This window comes from Antennarius striatus, chromosome 18 (assembly GCF_040054535.1).
Source record: "Antennarius striatus isolate MH-2024 chromosome 18, ASM4005453v1, whole genome shotgun sequence".
NCBI lineage: Eukaryota > Metazoa > Chordata > Actinopteri > Lophiiformes > Antennariidae > Antennarius > Antennarius striatus.
The window spans coordinates 16,291,372-16,312,174 of NC_090793.1; the positions used below are offsets into that span (position 1 = coordinate 16,291,372).

A 20,803-nucleotide genomic window follows, 5' to 3' on the forward strand; every position below is an offset into this window, starting at 1 on the left:
TGTGTGTGTGTGTGTGTGTGTGTGTGTGTGTGTGTGTGTGTGTCTGAAACATTTAGACAAACCTCTGGGGTCTGCGCTAAACCCCAGCAGCCAGATTTAGTACTTAGTTTGCAACAACTGTTGAAATGAAATCCATGCTTCTTAATGACATATTGACAGGAACACAGCAGGACATTGCGCTCTTCCAGCAAAATGATGGATCATATTTACCAAAATGAATCTAAGTTACTAACATAGGTTGGGGAAGTGGGGCACAGGTGGGCAGTCCGTCTGTGCCAAAAGCGCTGGAATCACACCGACACCAGTCATCAATAACATCACCTTTTCCGGAACACCAAAGCATACTCATCATTGCTTCCTGGAGAGCCTGGGGACAGACAGATGAGGAGTGAGTCAAAAATGCCAATTTGAATTTAATGCAGTGGTCAAACTGAATATTGCAAATATGATATATACTCTCCTTTGTTGGTCTCCATTCAACATGAAACAAGACATAAAGCACATACAAACAGTCTCAACATGCGTAAAACTGTATTTCATAGATAAGGTGGAGACAAACTGGAATATGAGGACACAGAAAATCAGACAGAGCCTCAAGACCTTGAATACACTGTTTATGTCTGACTTGGTATAAATCTAGTAACATTTTCATGTGAAAAGCTCTTCAAGCTTAAAATTGACAAGATGTGCTCCTTCAGAATATGATGAAAGCCATTCTTATATTCTCCCAATAAACTAGGGTCCAACTAATATCTTCGCAGCATTCTGATACAATCTTCTGACTTCCAACGAAGGCAGATGCATTCCTTCTTAATTTCAAGCTTTTTTGTTCTGTCTGCACTGTTTCTTCAAAGCCACCTGGATTATTCATGGATCTCATAAACTGGGCCCTCAATGCAATGGAAAAAATCTTTTTGTCACGGAGGAGGAGACAAGACCGGGACGGGTTCTTTCCCTTCCTTAGACACCTGTTGTCGACTCTTTGGCAGTGTCATCTAGGCTAAGGACATCCAACAGAACACACATACATAAACATTGCACTGAAGACATAACTTATGCACACATCTGCCCTCTGCTCTTCACCTGTCATGTGATTGGTGTTATGTATGGGCAAATTCTCCTTCTCCTAAGGGACTTCTTTTATGCGTGTCCTCATTATGCTTCCTGTAGGAAGTATGGTGGATTTTTTTTTCCTCACCCCTCCCCTATTGACTCGTCCTATCTATCCCCTCTCTCTTCTTCCCCTCACCCCCTTAAGTGGTGACGCATTAGTTGCAGCTGCTCGGCACTACTCACTAGTAAGCTGTGCTAATGTAATTTCGTTGTATGGTACTTGTACTGTGTAATCACAATAAATATACTTTGAAAAATATAAAATGATCACATAATTAAATATCTAATGAGTTCCTCTAAACCAACTGCTTTCATACAGGTTGGATGTTCTCCTTGTGTCCGTGTGGGTTCTCTAGCTCAATGTCATTTCCAAAAACATGCAGTTTAAATGAGCTGATCATTCCAAATTGTCTGTATGTGTGAGTGTGTGCATCACTGGTTGTTGCTCTACGTGTCGTCCTTGACATGCTGGCTACGGTCCGGGGTGGACCCCGCCTCTCGCCAGCCTACCAGTAAAGTGGATAAGTGGCTGAAGATGAGATGACTGTCTTATCTTCAAGAAAATAGATGGATGTTGCTTTCCCAGTCAGAATTCACGATATAAACACTTTCATTCTTTCATACAAAAAAACCCCCACACAAAATAATAATAACAACCTCAAGTCAGAGCTGAAGTAATATGTATTTACTGTTCATTCATGTTTGTGTAGTCATTATCAATCCATTATGTTAAAAAAAAAGTCTAGAAATATGTAATTATGGTGAAATTGTCATAGATGCACCTGTGTATGTATGAACAGGCACTCTTAAAACAGCCTTTATCAATAAGAATGGCTGTATCCATCTGCCTGACCTTTGGAATGAAAGTCTAACACCGCCACACCGTATCGACCATTTCCTTCCTGCTGGAGTAGTTAAGTGGAAGCACTATTGATGTACAATTTCAACAGAGTCAAACAAGTCAGAGAGAAGTCACTGCATGCTGCCAGCAGGGAAAAGCAAGACTCTGAAACGAAAAGACCCAGCTCGTGTAACCAGTTTTATAATGAGGCCACTGGGTTTTCAGCCCCAGTGCGTTCAGTCACAAACAAATGGTTAGTTTTACTGCCAGTCAATAGACTGGGGTTCAATGATCACACATCCATGCTAATTGCCTGTACTTTTTTTGGTATTAGCCACTGTTCTTTCATTTCAAAAAGAGTCATATAAACTAGAGGAAGTGTTTATGCTCTGCATATCAAAGTGACTTTGATTCAGGGATTTCAAGTCAAACAAATACCCTCTCTAATCATTCATGTGGCAGGGGGGATATCTAGATCAGGATAATGACAGAACATGCAGACTATAATTTTGATGGTGCTGCTAAAAGTGATAGGACGTGCACTATAGAAACTGTTTTAGATATCTGACACTCTACAAACCTGGTATGTCTCGTTGTTGGATACTAGTTCATAGATGGGTGCAGCCTTGGTGATTTGCAGCAGGACTGGCTCGGACTGTTGCCGCCCTTGTGCTGCCCTCGGGCTCATGTGGCAGAGGTGACAGGAGCGTGGGCACTGTCCTTGGCTGGTGCAGTCCATACGGACGCCGGCTGCCATGCGTTTTGCACCCGTATCTAGGAGACTGGCAATGTACGCAGGATAGGTCAGAGTCCTCTGCTCCTTGTCGCGCTCCTCTGACTCCTCTGATGGGGAGTTCCCTGATAGGACAAACAAAATTGCAAGATTTAGGCAAATAGTTGGTGAGGTCTCACAATCCAGGTTATCAGGTTAGAGAGGAAGGGGATAAAACTAAAACTTTGCAGTTACCTTTTTTCCTTGCAGCAACATGGCAAAACAATCAATGTGTTCACATTTTTTAGCTTTAGCTTCCCTGCATCAAAAGTAGAATGTATGTGTAGGAGTATAAATACGTGTGCCCCTGCTATGAATAGCAATTTAATCCAAAGCAAAGATGGTGGATGGGGACAGCTCTATTGAAAATTACATAATGTTTTTTTATAATGTATAATGTTTGTTTACATAAATGATTTTTTCCCCTTCCGAGGTTATGGTTTGTGAAAATCAATAACAATAAAGATTCAGTTTAAACCAACAGAATTAACCCAGTTTATGCTTTTAGTGATACACAACAAGTTACTGTTTAATAAATCCATGAGACACTGAAATTATCTGAAAGAAAATACTCCCAAGCTTGGCTGTGAAGAAACATAAGCATTTAAAAAGCTTAAGCACCAATTAGGGAATTAGTTTGTTGCATGAGCTGCAACTTATTAAATATAAGTCAGGTTAATTCACCATGGGATGGCTGGAAAGCAGCGTGCACATAAGTGCAGGGACAGAATGTGGAGAGAGCCATTTTTCTTAATGATAAATATGACTAATTCCTGTACATTAATGCTATTATTTCTTTCCAACTCTTTTCAATTTTTGTCTCCTTTTAATATCATTAGATATAACTATGTAGAAACTTTCTTGCAGCTACAAAAAAACACATCACTAGGTTAGAAAATAACAAGAAGGACACCACCAGTCAAACACAGAAAAAATGGAAATAAGTGGAAGGTAAATTATACCAAAAGATGACCACTACCCCATTCTAAAAATAAATACAGTATAATGCTGAAGATGCAGCCCAAAGTGCACTTGGGCCATTTAATGATACTCCAGTGTTCTCAATAACAGCCTCCCAAGTAAAACAGCAGCCCCAAGACTCAGTAATGGATTATAAACAAAATAATATCCGGATTTTGATACGAATGTGTCTAAGCCAGGAAAAAATATGTAGTGGGAATTCTTCCATATGTATGAATGCTGTTCATTTTCTTGACAATGTTAGCATGCCTCTCCAGGGCTTGATGATTGGGTCAGAGTGCAAGTCAACAGATAAGCCTGTACCAGTCAGAAGAATGTGTAAATGAGGTCTGATATTGGACTCGGGTCTTATCAGGAGAGAACTGTGAACATCTTGACCCCTCAGCATCATTTTGCTCACACACATTGTGTGCACACTTAAACTGCAGAGAAGCTCAGCAGGCCATGACTCTGCCTGACCAATAAAGAGCAATTAAGATGGGGATCATGCTTTTGTGGTGTGTAACAGGCTATGCAGAATTGATGAATGTGCAATAGAGTTTGAAAAGAACTATCAACAATATGTGTGGATTTTTTTGTGTTCACAGACTTCAGGATTCATCCATATGTTGCAAAGAAGGTTCATATGCTTCCACAACCAGCCAACCAAACTTTAATCCATCTTTGTTAAACTGGTTCAGCTCCCAATCAACTACTCCCATCATTCCATATTGTCTTTTCACCCCCTAACAGATGGAAATTACATGTGGCAGTTATATTAGTGAGGCTGAGTGCCTCTTGCCACAAAGAAGATTGGCAATCATTAGCTCACCTTTCTCATGGCTTATATTACTGGCAGCTGGGACCGTGAGCAGACCAGACCTCAGGATAATTTCAGGAAGTTTCCATGGTAAATATATTTTTGCAGTACACTGAGCAACATGCTATTTCATGTTGTTGCTCATACTTGCATATTTTAAATTATTTTCATGTGTATAGTGCTTGCTCCATGTCGTGCACCATCAGACTTAATCTGACGACAGCCAATCACCAGAGGGCAGAAACAATGCGCATGCAGAACATGAAATGACATTAAAGATTAATTTAGGGGCCTTCTGGGCCATGTATAAAATTATTAAAATAATTTTAGAACTTTTAGGCAGGCAAGATCCTTTTGGTAATCTATCTATCAAAACATCAATATGTTAATTACTCACTGGATTTAAATGTAATGATTTTTTAAAAATGAATGTAGAACATTGGCTAACTTTAAACCCCCCCCAAAACAAACAAAAAACAATAACAATTCATATCAACATACATGAAGCCAAGACTTCCTCAAATGGCTCACTGCTGTCAACAATCAAATAACGAGAAATAAAACTACAGTATAAAATTACAGTGGCTGCTACATGAATAAAGTCAATGCTCATGTTTAGGAGGTTTTTGTGCACGAATCCTGTTACAGTACACATGTATTGTATGGATGTCTCCTATATGCACTCCAAATATGAACTATTAATTTAGTGTAAAAGTACAATCTATTAAATATCCATAATTTAGCTTTCTGTTCAACAAGCAAAAACAAGCGAACCACTTAAAACTTTCATGATGTTTTTCTTCTTTCATTCTCAGCCTTCGCTTTACTGTTTTTACAGCTCATATCTTCTACTTTCGTTTCTCTTTTCCCAGCAAAAAAACCAAAAAACGAGCACAGCACAACTGCTGCTGCACAATGCAAATAAATGTGAGATACAGTAGATGTGAGGGAGGAAAATGTAATATAATCTGGGTCTCCTTCCCAAGACAAGAAAACCAATCTCAGCCCCCATTTTCAGCTGTTGCTTCCTTACTCTCTCTTCTGCTTACCCTCTCATCGTTGCCTTTTTTTCTTCTGTCAGTCCTTAGCTCTCTTGTAATACATATGTGGTGGATTCACAATTCTCGAAGCTTGTAAACTGCTGTCATATATAATGCACACAAAAGCCAAATATTTAGCAGTTTTCTAAGTTGAAGAGAAAAAAGATTTCATGGAAAACACAGAAACACACACACACACACACACACACACACACACACACACACACACACACACACACACACACACACACACGCACATGCACACATAAAGCACTGTCAGATATTCAAACACCTTGAACGAGAATGTTTGCTATAGTAAGTAAACTAAAATCTTTGTGACACTTATTGTGATGAATTTAAGGCAGTTCTTTCTTTCCTTCATTTGTAGGTTCTATGCAAGAATTCTGGAAATGGAGCTAGGCTGACATTTACATGGTCCACTCATTGTCTATATCAGTGTTTGCCAACCACTTTGAGAGAACCTCAGATGAGCCATGGGGAATAATCCATTTTCTCCTAAAGGGATCAGATTATGAAAATCACATTTTTTTTCAGGTCTCTACATAACAGACACTGATGAAGTGCTGACTAAGAACAGGTGGGAAACTCCCAGCATGAACATTTATTCATGTATGGGGTTTTCCATTGGTTTCCATTAATCCATGGGAAGCTGGGTATTTCGGACAGTTTTATCTGTGCCGTACCAACAGAAATGACCCACCAGTATTAGACGACACATGGAACTAAGAGCTCTTTACATACCTTTCCATTCAGCTTCTCCCACCTCACTCTTCAGAGACATATTTCTTCTGTATTCAGAACAAATCATGCCAGTTCTTGTTTTTACGAAAATAAACTGATGTCTATAAAGGTTTGTGTGCATATGAGATATAGTATATAACAGCATTTTTTTGAGGGAAAGCATTCTTTTCCTCAGATCTTCTCTATTTATAGTGCATGTCATCACATCCTTTTGTGAAGCAGACTCTTTAAATCATTATCTCAGTGATCAAAGCACTAAGCCTTTAGCCTTTGACACCATCAGATTCCTTTTTAAAACTTTTACACTAAATGTCTCTGAGCTTGTGCTTTTCACAGTTTGAACCCCTTTCTCTTCCATTCTGTGGAGAATAACACCATTTACTAATAATCAAGCCTTCTGTTGTTGCGAAGCTGCTTCCTTAAGCCACTAGATGATGCTAGTGTATCATTGGTTTGGTTTGAAAAAGGAGCCATCAGTGCACAGTATATGCTCCACTGTTCAACAAATAGAAGCACAGCAAACCATACTAAACCTTTTAAATGTGCTTGGCTGAAACGAACATTACATGGTTATGGAACGCTATGATGAGCTCTTGCTGATCTGAGAATGTTGGAAATCAGAGGAGGCTGTAGCTTAGTAAATGGGAGAGCAATGAAATGGAAAACTGTATTAAACAGGTTGGATTCTGAGGCATCGGGTCTATTGTGTGTAGAGGAGAAAAATGATAAACAGAATTAAAGGCAGTAGAGAGGAAACTGAAGAAGACACAGATAAACAATGTTCTGTGTATGCTGTGTGTCTGTTTGTATGATACCTTCTGAACTCCAAACCTATAAAATGGAATACATTAGAGTGCTTACAGTAATCTGTGTGACAGGCAAACCTTCTTAGATGTGTTTTTTCACTGCATTTGTGTGTGGGAGGCAACACCTTCCAAGGCAGCTTGGTACCTGATATTTCACAGCCGCGAGATGATGCGCCCACCTATATCCAGCTAAATCAAATTGTAAATAAGAAAATATGTATCTCTTCCTAGGTTGCAACAGCATGCTAAAATGGCTTCTGCATGGAGGATGTGATGTGATACGGGGGGGTGGGGGGTGAGATGTCTTTGTGTAGCTCTTCAAAAGAAATGCGCTGTGTGGCCTACATTTACACCCCAGTATGATCTCAGTATGACGTTGATGTGGTCATGATTGCCCAAGTGGAATTCAATGGGACACTTAAAACCTCTGCTAATTGGTGACCTACACCGCCATAGAAAACTAAACCACTAATTTACTGTTGCAACAGATCATTAACCAGTAGTTTATCACCAGTCTCACATTAAGGGATTAGTAATGGGGAAAGAAGAAAACTGAGGAAACAGACTTTGCTTCATACAATACTGATAATTATTTAATTTATCTGTTAAACTGGTGAAGAATGGGTGCTTCTTCTGATCACAGCTATGATACATTAACCTTCCACACATGTTATTCTGGAAAAAAACCAAACAAAACATACATTTTGTGGACTTGTTTAAGCTGAGCCTGCATATTCAGGTCTGTACATGGATGCATTATCAATTTTATTTCCTTTTCGATTGCGTGAAATATATGCAAATTGACAACTAAAGGAATGGTTCGACTATTAGTACAGAAAAAATACTGCTGTAAAATAGCCCTTGTTTAGCTGTTAAGTGTTTTCAATCGTAAAAGTCTGTGTTGCTCACACACAGGATGCAGTGAACCTGTAGAGGCTTTCTCTGTGAATGGTGCTGAATGAAGCGTCTGAAGTCCAGTACACACAAGACATGAGCCTGGGCTCAGTGCAGAGCTTCTTGAACTGGTGGTGCAATTTTCAAAGGGAGAAGCTATGCAATTGTCAGTGGGTCATGAAACCTTACTCAGATTTGAAAAGGCCCTTGAAAAAGTTTTCCAATGAAATACTTTGAATGAACAATTAGATCCTACAAGAGTCTAAATCAAAACTGTTTTTGTTATTTGTTGTCTGTTTGAAGCGGCGACTCGTCTGTTTCCACTATTTCTGGATCTCTACCAGATTCTTGAATCTTCTCTGTTTGGTAATCTGCTGAAGCCCACGGTTATCTGTTTTGCTGGTGCATCTTCTACTGCCACATTTCGCTCTTCCAATAGACTTTCCATTGATATGCTTGAACACAGGACTCAACCAGCCTCCCTAGCAATGAACTTTTGTGGCTTACCCATCCTATGGAGGGTGTCAATCATGGTCTTCTGGCCAGTTGTCAAGTCTGCAGTCTTCCCCATATTGAACCAACTGCGACAATTGAACCAAACTGAAACAATTCAATGACACCTGGGGAAACCTGTGCAAATGCTGAGTTTAGTAGATGATCAGTGTATGACACTGTTTTAAAACATTCATGCCCTGCCTAATTTGGGCTGATTTTTTCACAGCATTCTAATTTTTGGAATTCCTGTTTTCATGGGTTTTATGGGGTGGAAACCCAAATTATGTAAAAATAAACAAATAAATACTTGAAATTGTGGGTAAATCTATGATCTATGAAAGTTTAACATTTTGAATGGAGTTATGGAAATAAATAATTTTCCATTACATTCTAATTATTTTTTAGAAAGGGTCTGTAGAAGTGATAAGATGCATATACAATCAATTGATTTGCAAATACTTTTCTCAAGGAAATATTTTATCTTTAAAATTTCTAACGAGACATGTTTCATACAAGAAATGAAGCAAAAATGTTGACCGGTGGAATTTGTTTCCTAAACATTTAAATGTTGTGTTTTGGTAGAGAATTAAATCAGCCACAAGATTGCAAAAATTTTAAATAAAAAAAAAAGCCTTGACGAAGCGCTGGCATATTTTAAAATGAGGTGTTTTTAAGAGCAGATGAAAAGGATGTTTTAAATATGTACCCTTTACTCAGACATGGATCAGTGGTCATGAAGGAGAGTATTTGATCTCTTGTCATAGCCAGGAAAGTACAAAATCTCATTCTATTTAAGCTCAAAGTTGCTCAAATACAAAAACAGATCGGTATTGTTTGGTCTAGAGACAGTGTCACTGGGGGACAGACAGAAGACAGAGCTGGAGGTAGCAGAGATGAAGATGCTGAGGTTCTCTTTGGGAATAACCAGGATGGATAGGATCAGGAAAGGGTACATCAGAGGGACAGCACATGTTAGAGGTTTTGGAGATAAAGTCAAAGAGGCCAGACTGAGATAGTTTGGACATGTCCAGAGGAGAGATAGTGAATATGTTGGGGTAAGGATGTTGAGTTTTGAACTGCCAGGCAGGAGGCCTAGAGGAAGACCAAAGAGGAGGTTTATGGATGTAGTGAAAGAGGACATGAAGGTAGTTGGTGTGAGAGAAGAGGATGTAGAAGACAGGGTTAGATGGAGGCAACTGATTTGCTGCGGCGACCCCTGAAGTGAAAAGCCGAAAGGTGAAGAAGAAGAAGACACAAACAGATCGGTAATAATATCCTGCCCTCATACCCTTTATCTCTGCACCCTCACATTGAAGCCACTGAGGCCTTTAAACCTGCCTTTCTACTCTCACCCATGTTAGGAGAGATGGAACACACTCATATATCATCTGCAAAAGTAAAAGGGGCTCTTAAGCCTCGCTGAAGTCTTAATGCTTAAAGCAGTATATGGCTCAGGGCAGACAGACACTGTTTGTCTAAGTGCTGATTACGGCGGTTGACCACAGCCTGACAGGCCAATTAGTGGGATCTCTTTAATGGACGTTGAAGTGCTCAGTAATGCTGTCCATCTGTCTACATGTTCTCTGTATATGCTCATCAGCTTCAATTCCTTTCACAAACTCTGACACCATCCATTGTCACGTGTGATTCTCTCCACACATTGTCTCTGTGGTTGTTACTGTATATACAAGTCAAAGTTGTTAAATAATAATCTTATAGAACGGGATGTATTTTTGCATTGACAAACAAAGAATGGTTCACCCAATCTTGTTAATCTGCTGACCGCCATGCTATTAGAAATTCAGGTGGGGTATCCTATCCACGACAAATTTAAAGCAAATACTGCATCTGTAGTTCCCTTTTTTGGCATGAAACTACAGTATACTGCTGCTCACAAATGCTCGCTTCTGCTCTTAGTCTAGCTTCCACTACTCTTTCCCATAACTTAATGGTATGGTTCATCAGCTTTATTCCTCTGTAGTTGCCACAACTCTGCACATCTCCCCTGTTCTTAAATATGGGCACCAGCACACTTCTCCTCCATTCCTCATGCATCTCCTCCCTATCCAAGATCCTGTTGAACAACCCAGTCAGAAACTCTACTGCCACCTCTCCTAGACACTTCCATACCTCCACAGGTATATCATCCTCTTCAATGCCCTCCTCACTTCATCCTGATTAATCTTTGCTACCTCCTGGTCCACAACAGCCACCTCTTCTAGTCTTTGTTCTCTCTCATTTTCCACGTTCATCAACTCTTCAAAGTACTCTTTCCATCTTCCCATCACACTACTGGCACCTGTCAATAGACTTGTTCCTGCCTCTTCTGGAAGAAAGTATTCACTATAGCCGTTTCTATCCTTTTTGCAAAGTCAACTACCATCTGCCCCTCTGCATTCCTCTCCTGGATACCAAACCTGCCTATCACCTCTTCATCCCTTCTGTTTCCTGCACCAACATGTCCATTGAAGTCTGCACCAATGACAACTCTCTCACTTTTAGGTATGCTCTGCATCATTTCATCAAAGTCCATCTAGAATTTCTCCTTCTCCTCCAGCTCACATCCTACCTGTGGAGCATACCCACTAACAACGTTGAACATCACACCTTCAATATCTAGCTTGAGAATCATCAATCTATCTGACACTCCTTTTACCTCCAGGACATTCCTAACAAACACCTCCTTCTGGAAAACTCCTACTCCATTTCTCTTCCTATCTACACCACGATAGAACCACCTGAATCCTGCTCCTCAACTTCTAACCTTGCTACCTTTCCATCTGGTCTCCTGGACACACAGTATATCTACCTTTCTCCTCTGCATCTTGTTAACCAACTCTCTACCTTTGCCTATCATAGTTCCAACATTCAACGTCCCTACTCTCAGTCATATACTCTTGGCGTTCCTGTTCTCTCTCTTCCTATGAAAGTCATTCTTTTGATTTCCATGTTTGATTTGGCAAAAGTTTTACATTGGATGCCCTTTCACAACCCTCTGTATTCATCCGGGACTTGGGACCGGCACAATAAGACACTGACTTCTTTTGTCCCACAGATCTGTGAAATCCTAATGCTGGGTTATGTGAGCTCTCCCGTCACTGAAGAAATTAGTAATGCAGTGTAGCATATTTTTCTCAGCTGATGGTGGGCTTCAGTGTCTTTCTCATTAATAGGGGAGGAGTATTAGAAAGCTTTATTGAGCCAGGACAGATACCTGAACAATGTGTAATGACATTAGGTGCTGTATAATTGGTTAATGACATGAGGCATGACTGGAGGAAACTTCCTTTGCATTGGTAAAACAGCTGGTGGAGAGCTTACGAGCACGAATGTACGTCATGCACTTAAATTTTTATTTGTCTGTTGACCTTTTCTTTATGCTCACTTTAATTACATAGACCTGAAGGTCTGACTTCATGTCTGGTTTAACTAAAGAATCATTATTTCACCTTCGATTTAAATGTATTTGCATCAGTTGGACAGTTTATACAGCAAAGATACGACTGCATTATTATATGCTCATGTTTTCATTTTAAAATAGGTATTTCATTTAAAAATAGTGCTGAGGCTGGCCATTCAAATGTACACTTCATGAAAAAGGTAAAAATAAAATATTTATTCACAATGCTTACTAAGCATTGAGTTTTTACACCTTTCCAGCGGTTGTATGGTCTAGAGACTGTGTCACTGAGGAAAAGACAGGAGACAGAGCTGGAGGGAGCAGAGGGGTGTAGTGAAAGAGGACATGAAGGTAGTTGGTGTGAGAGAAGAGGATGCAGAAGACAGGGTTAGATGGAGGCAACTCATTCGCCGCGGTGACCCCTAAAGGGAAAAGCCGAAAGGAGAAGAAGAAGACTAAGCACTGGTTTTGCTATGCTGTGGTCAATAAATAAATGTGTCTATCTACCTGTAGGCTGAAAAGGCTAAAAAGTCATTGGAAAAAGACACTATACATTTTTTCCAATTAATTTTTATATCAAGGGAATAAAAATGGCACTATTCAGTTATTGGAAAAAAAGATAAAACTTTTCTTTATTTCAAAATTGACTTCACATCTAGAAAAGGTACATTTTGTGATCATTCTCAATACAAGGTTTGATCATGCATTACTGCCTGAAGTCAGTTTTCAGAAAACCAAAAGCACTTTTCTAGTGGTTTTGAAAAAATCTGCTGACACAATACCTTTCATTAAAAAGTTATCTGCTTCAATTGAGGGCCTGGGAAGTCTTCGGTCTACCTTCTCTTCACAAGTCCATTGAGCGCTGTACTATCAAGCAAATCCAAAATGTTGCGCTCTAATAAAATAAAAACATCACTCTAACAAGATAGTGGCTGTCACACTGTTTTGAGTTTTTTGAGGAATGCAGGAAGAAAACAGTCTAACAAGCAACACGTGTCAAATACACGGGTCTGACCACTGTCTTCTGAGGCTGATGCTGTGGTTACATTTTTGGTGTTATTTCTAAAACTCCTTTCAGATTTTTTTGATGGGTTTGGCTGGGTGTTGATTGATTGATTAATTGCTTGTTGGTTAATTGGGCAGCTGGATGGTTAGTTGGTTGTTTGTTTGCTTGATTTTCTTCTGCTGATGCAGATCATGAGAACACATTCCTCTACTTACACACGGAGATGTCTGGAGATGCCCAAATCCCCATGTCACTGTTGCTTACGCTTGCTCTGGGGTTCTGTTGGGTTTCCCTCTGTCTGGTTGGATGACTCATTGTCTTCTGGCTCAAATATTTTTTATGACAAGATCATAAAAATCTTTTTTTTAAAATGGACTTCATGTTGAATTCATTTAGTGTTGTGTTACTACTTCAACATCCCAACATACGACGCCAACATGTAAGAATTGTAGCAATTGCTCAACACTCCTGTGAATGGTGAAAGAATAGTATGCTGTGTACTACTCAGCTCAGTGACACTAAATCCATACAAGTAACAACTGACGCATGTTAGGACAGTTCTTGGAGGTGGATTAGTCTGAAGTTGCTCAGGAGAAGTTTGTGGTTCAAGTCTTAATTTAAAAAAAAAACCTCCATTCCCTTCCAACTTCAGGGTTATCACCTTGGACATGCTTGCTTCAGTGACTGTTACAGATATTAGTCTCCATCAGTTTTGTTAGTGGGTCACACAAACACACAGGCACACACTTATAAAAAAAAAAAAATCTCCAATGAAAGGTAAGGACCATAAAGGTCAAAAATGCCACGGGGGATTTATTTTTTCCACACTGATAAAAATCAATTTGAGCGTTTGAGGCTGTTGGTAATAAGATATAAGATGGTTGTAGGGGGAATTGTCTGCCAAAAATCTATAGCAGGGACCATCCATTTTACCCTGCCAACTGGGAGTTACAGCGAGGAGTCACCATCACAAGCTCACACACGCACACGCACGCACACGCACATGCATGCACGCACGCACACACACACACACACACACACACACACACACACACACACACACACACACACACACACACACACACACACACACACACACACACACACACACACACACACACACACGGCTTTAGTTTCCCTGTGATTTGGCTGTGTGTTGGGAGTTTTATTTTAACTTTCCCACCATATTCTTATTATCTACATTTATTGACTGTTATGCTCTGCAGGTTGCCTGCAGGTGCATTCGGGGTGAGGTCCTTATCTCTTCAAATGAGACTGGCAACTGGCATTTTCTTCACTCAAAGATTACGGAGAAAGTGAGGGAAGGAAAGTTTCCATTGCGCTTCTTTTATCGGACACGGTGCCGACCTTCACAGTTGGGTCTAACACTGTTCTAGCCACTAAACTCTTGACTCATGCAAACAAAGTCAGGGAGGGCAGAAGTTGCGTGAAAGGTGTCAGGTGGCAGTTTACTCAACAAACATAATCTGCATATAACCCTAGACAGACAGAGCCAGCTTAAATGTCAAACGCACATTGCGATAATGATATAATATATATACTGTATATATATGAATATATATATACACATCATATATATATATATATACACACACACACACACACACACACACACTGTAGATATGGCGTTTCGTGTAAAATTTGAATTAAGAAATCTTTATCAACAGAGCTTCATGTATTTTAATGTTGGATCATTTAACAAAAGTTTTGTCTTTAGCTCCAGCATGGTAATACTGGAAATGGAAAAAAATATTAGCCAGAATCACAAATGTGGTATTATTATTGTAATATTTTTATAAGTCAAAACATTCCTCCTCTACATTCATCAGAATTAATATAATCGATAAACCAGACTGCAGGAAGCTTTTTAAGACTGTACATACACATGGTGCTTTAAGCAAAATGTTAACATCATTATGCAAACATACAATTCAACCTGGTCTCAAATGTGTGGTTTCAGATAACTTTCACATCCTTTTTGCACATGCTTTAGAACCTGTATAGGACACACCACACTTTAAACCAGTTGTAAAGGAAGAAACATGCCCCACAGGGAATAAACAACAGGGCTGGAGGTTTGTGTCAGAAAATTTGAAATGACAACCAATGCTGAAAAGTAGATGTTTAATATTCAAATTTTACCTGATGATGTTCCTGGATGGAAAGCCAGGGAAATCCAAGGGACATTTGTCCTCTGGATGCTCAATACTGACCCGCTTTGTGGGTCACGGGTGTACTGGAACCTATCCCGGCTTGCTAAGGGCGAAATCCGGTGTACACCCCGGATGTATCGCCAGCACACCATGGGGCTACATGAACGACTAACAACCACTCACGGCACACACTCACACATACAGTCAATTTGGACTGATCCAGTCACCTAAGCTGCATATTTTTGGAGGTAGAAGGAAGCCAGAAAACCTGGAGAGAACCCACACAGTCACTGGGGGAAGAAACAAACTCCGCACATAAGAATGGAACCTAGAATTATTGTGGGGCATAATTTGTACAGGATAGGACGTATCCAATGTATTGAATCAAGCTTCACAGCGTCAGTCAGATTTTCTTTTTTTACATTAGTTTTCTCTGGAAAAGTCGATCAGACTCTCTGACCTGAGAACAGAAACTTGTTATGGAATATGATTACATTAAAATTATGCTTAAAATATAGCTTTTAAATTTGATTCACAGCAGATTATGACAAAACACAAAACATTAAAAAATATTTTAGAAGGTGTTATCAACACAGTTTCAAAGCTTGAAACATTGCTCTTTGTGTTCTGTCCTTCCCTTCATTTTCATCTATCACCTATTGGTACAAAATATTTACCAACGTACAAAGAAATCATGAAAGGAAAGGAGACTAAAGATGACCAAATTGAAGATTCTCAGTTATCAAGGCCATGGTAGATGATAGTACATCACAGAAAAACTCCTGTCCAATTACTAGAACTAAAATAGTGTAAATTCAACTAACATATTCTACTGTTCATATGTTAGAGACAAATGTGGCACTCGTTATTGAATCATTAAGGTGAATGTGCTTCCCCCTCTCAAAACTAAACTGGTCACATGCAGTTTTAAATAAATAATGTGCTCAAGTGTGATCATCCAGCTAAGAGGGAAGGATGAAGACAGGAAAAATGGATGAAAGAAAGAAGGAAGGAAGAAAAGATTGTACAGCACTGAGGTGTTGTTGAAAAATTGATTGGAAGTTGGCGGACTGAGGTTTCCAGATCTCATTTCCTCCCTCACACACAGATATACCTCCAGCACCACACACACACACACACACACACACACACACACACACACACACACACACACACACACACACACACACACACACACACACACACACACACACACACACACACACACACACACACACACACACACACACTGTGTGTGTGTCTGTGGCTCTGTTCACTCTCTCCTTCGGTTTCCGTGTCTCTTGTCTCGGTGTTCAACAGATTTTCTTTATCTCTGTCCCACCCTGTCTCAGCCTCTCCCTACCACTTCCTAGAAACTATAAATAAGCTATAGAAGACATTTCAGTGTGGAGTCTTGCCTTAGGAACTGTCCCAGCAAGTGGAATATAATAACCCCCCTTGCCACTTCCTCCCTGAGCATTGCAGGTCCAATCAGTGCAGCAGGAAATATCACTAATTAGACAGAAAGGAGAGACTCCCTGCAATTAGAATCTGATATCTTAGACATTCACAATGCTTGTTAGTGGGGACATGTCACTTCATTACGCCAGGACTGACTGTTAGCAATAATATAAGGTGGATTTATATCTGCAATGTATGTAACCTTCGACACACATCAGCCCAGTCTTCATATTCTCTTATTTTCACCTGCTGCCATTAAATAAAATTTTATATAGAAAGAACAATTGTTTGGTGGCAATTAGTAAATATCAACATTTTTTCACATGATGATGTATCTTTGTATGTCAATGACATTGTAAAAAATCCAGGAAAATATTTTTTAATGAAAGAAATAAATTCTAAGGATTTCATCCTTCAGTTGATCTAAATACTGACATCATATATCACCATATCTGGTGTGTCATTTGACAGCAGTGTGACAGAGAGCCCATCAAAATAAGTGTTACTTAATAAAGACATTTTAAGGAACCAAAACATCGTCATGGTTTCAGTTAAAACCACCAAAGCAGACAAATTAACTCAACACTTGATTGATATCAGAGCATTGCCAGATTAATCTAATGGAATATTGGACTAAAAAATATTACATAAGCATTCATTTATTTTCTTAATCCTGTGTTAAACATCCTAAAAGTCTTTATCATATTAAGGCAACATCATTAAAAAAAAAGAATGTGACTTGTATTTTGTCAGATTTTACTTTTAAAAGTCTGGGCATTTAACTTTTCTGATTAACTAGTTGATTAAAATCGTTTTTAGATCCCTTTGTTTTTTTTTTTTTAGATTTTAGTCCTATTTTAAAACAGAACTGAATCAAATTTAACAAAATATAATCTAAGATGATCAAATCTAAACCAATGCTTTTTGTCATTTTAGTTTACATTAGATTTATCAGATTTTTAATTCATGTAGAAAGGATCTGATGACATGCCCAAACTAGATCCATCCAGTTGATCAGTGGGTTGAGTTTCCACCCAAGACCTCTAATCACGCTTTATAAAACAGCTGTCTGTAGAAAGGACGATGTAGATGGTTTCATTAGTCTTTGGATTTGTAAAGCCACCTTTCCTCCAGGGTTGTCCTTCTGAATCATACTGGGCTCACTCTAGGTACATAAAGCAAGCCACAGGCTGGTGGCCTTAGCCACAAGATTCCTGTATTACACTACATTCAGCACAGTCTACAATATTTTTCTTCCATATTTTTGCAGAAAGAAATAAAGATAGATTGGTAGATCTTATTTTATTTATTGAACTGCATCATCGCTAAACCCTCCATTGATTTCAGTGATGTATCTCTGTATATTTTCCCAAGGAGCAACAGTTCGAGAAATCATGTGGGAACCTAAAACCACCACAGATTCACTCAGACGGCAATTACCCACGCTGGGAAACCGATATGGGGTAACACTCTGACTGCCGTCCGAAATGACAATCAGCTTGGTTTGTGAAGAGAGGACAGTTATTATTTCATGGAAGCCAAATCCACATGAAAACAAAGTAGTAATGAATAATGAAGACACAGTCCCTATAAATGGCCACCAATTGTTGGCAGCCTTTATAATGAATTCCTTAAAAAACTTTCAAACAAATGAGTGCACAAATCATCATAAGTTAGACATTGCTAAAATAGAAGAGCTCCGAACATTTTAAAAAATGAAGGTGGTGGCATTTTATTTGGTATTTTGGTCTCAAACAACAGTCAAGTGGCACACACTCCTTCAACTTTCTTCAGAATTTTTAGTTCCATAGTTTATTGAAGACAACTAACCTTCAAAAATAAAACATGGCTAAGAATAAAATGTAGAGGAAGAGCAGAAAGGGCTTTATTCTCTTTTCTTTGTGTTAATTCTCCCCAAAGTTGTGAAGTGAGTTCAGTTAATGGGTTTCATGCTTTGTTAGGCTGCAAACTTGGTACCATTTGTCAGGAAATGTAACTTAAGTTTTGATTCTCTGACAAGTTCTTTTACTTTCTTTAACAAATTACTGAATGTATTTTTTCTAATAAACTGTTAACTGTCCAAAATGGTGCATAAGAAACTAGCCTCATATTCATACACTGCAGTGGAAAGCACACTAGACCTCACAAAGAAGTACAAAGAAGTTGGCTTGGTAAAAAGGGCATAGAATTAAGATAACCACTCCAAAACTATGAAAAATATTCCATTCTAGGTGACATCTTAAGGCCCTTCATGGGTTGCACAAGATATTGAAAGTAGCCTCCACTTTCTACAATTATTACAATAAGATTAGCAAAATAATTATCACCTAAATTTGTTCTTAAAAAGGACAGTTGTATCTTTATAACAATATTCCTGAAATAAATTAGTGTCACTCAGGGAAAGTTCTGCCTCTTTTTCATTTGGGATAGACTTTGCCATAGTTGTAATATTTTCAAGAATCCAGGTTCTGACTGTCACTGATCTTCCTGTGGACTCCTCTGTGTCAGCAGTTTGCTGAACAGCATATACAGCCACTGTGACAAGAAGCACACAGTTTCTAAAGCTTAGATCTCAAATATTTTACAAGCAAACACTGCTGCAGCACATTGCATACAAAGGTGTAAACAACACACATGCGAGTACACTTTTCCAATAAGGCCGCTTGTTTGCTAACTCATACAAATACATTGTGATAGCATACAGATATTTGATATGCAGAGAGCAGAGGCCCCATCAGCCACAAGCACAATCATATCTGTGTATACAGCATCTGTGTGTGACTCGGTAACAATCAGTGACACAGTCATAGAAAGGTTTCTGTGGAATACAGTGAAGTTTAAGCCAGCAGTGTCAACAAAAATGGTTTGCATAATAATTTTTGTTAAGTAGTTCTTTCCCTAAATGACAGGGTTTGAGGATTTTTGTCACAGCCCCAGTTCCAGCTTTCCCTCCTGTTGTCAGTATTGTATTCTGAATTCATTCCTACTCAATCAGCTCACTCCGGTCACCCGTGTTGCTGCAGCCACCTGCATCCTATCTCCAGTCAGGCTCCACCTTACTTAAGCGCCGCTCGAACTGCAATTCAGGACCCGGTTGTAGTGACTTGTCCTACTCTCCAGGATTCTTGGGATTCTGAGTGATTTTTGCTTGTCTCCTGGAATTTGCCTGTTTGTTCCCTCCCTTATCATCTAACTACCTGGTGTAGCATTCTGCTTGTATTAAAGCTGTCAACACGGAAACATGGACCGCTTCCCTGGTGGACTGCTTTTGGGCCCAAACCATACAAGTAACAATTTTGTTTCATTACTTTGTCTGAAGCTTGGGCTTTGAAATACATTTTCTTAAACACTGACTATGAACCATTGTGATCACTGTATCTAAATCACATAAGTTCTTATTTATTTTATCTGAAATGAAGTAAATGTGGCCAACAGGAAAGTAATTTCTGCACACTATTCAGAATCTGACTGTATTTAAATTAAAATTCACACCTCTCAAGTTAATCAAAGTCAGGTATTTATTGACCATGTTGTTGTTATTGCACTGATGTCTAGTGATGCTGAATTTTAGACCAGGGACTCTAAGAAATATCAACTGCACTTACTCCAAAATATAAATTTTGTTTCTTGAAAAGTAATAATTGCTAATACATTTCAAAGATGTTGTTGGGGTACTGTATGTACTGGGAACAAACAAAAGCAGGTAAATGCATGGGTAACTGACATGGGTAACTGTGACTGTGAAGACACCATTATTGCTGAAAGCCACATATCTGGTCTGGTTTCTGGACTTGCTTGGCTGTAGTCCATGAATGTTCCCCTTTTGAAATGGGTAGGAAATTCAACAACAGAGATCTCAGACTCCTGAGCAGCTGAAGTTGTATTTATAGCTACGATGAGAGAGAATTCCACTCAGTATTCTAGTATCTATATTTAGTGGGAACTGACACCAAAGGCACACTGGTTGGTGCAAATTGGGGCACAGCATCTTGCCCAAGAATACTTTGACATATAGACTGCAGGGATCCAACTACAGACCATCATATTAGTAGGCCACTGTTCTACCACCTTGCTCTTTCAGATATTTTTTATTTGTTCAGTCTCAGTTGAGTCTACATATGTCAAAGACTGTTTTCAGGCTTAAGACATTTCAACCCTAACAGCTATTGCATATCAAGCAGAAATCATGCTGCTTTGGTTTTAATGAGGTCAGCAGGGTTTTAGAGTTTTCTGTTGTCTACAAACTGTACAGGCACAGT

At 39.1% G+C, this 20,803-nt stretch overlaps 1 protein-coding gene across 1 annotated transcript in view; it reads right to left on the bottom strand.

Annotated features, from left to right (window-relative positions):
* Positions 1-20,803, bottom strand: part of astn1 (astrotactin 1) — a 277,794-nt gene that overhangs the window by 30,777 nt on the left and 226,214 nt on the right. The window contains exons 18-19 of the mRNA XM_068339866.1: positions 2,535-2,812; positions 234-367 (exon numbers count right to left, since the gene is read on the bottom strand). Of these exons, the coding sequence (XP_068195967.1) occupies positions 234-367; positions 2,535-2,812 (412 nt within the window). The remainder of the gene's footprint in view (positions 1-233; positions 368-2,534; positions 2,813-20,803) is intronic.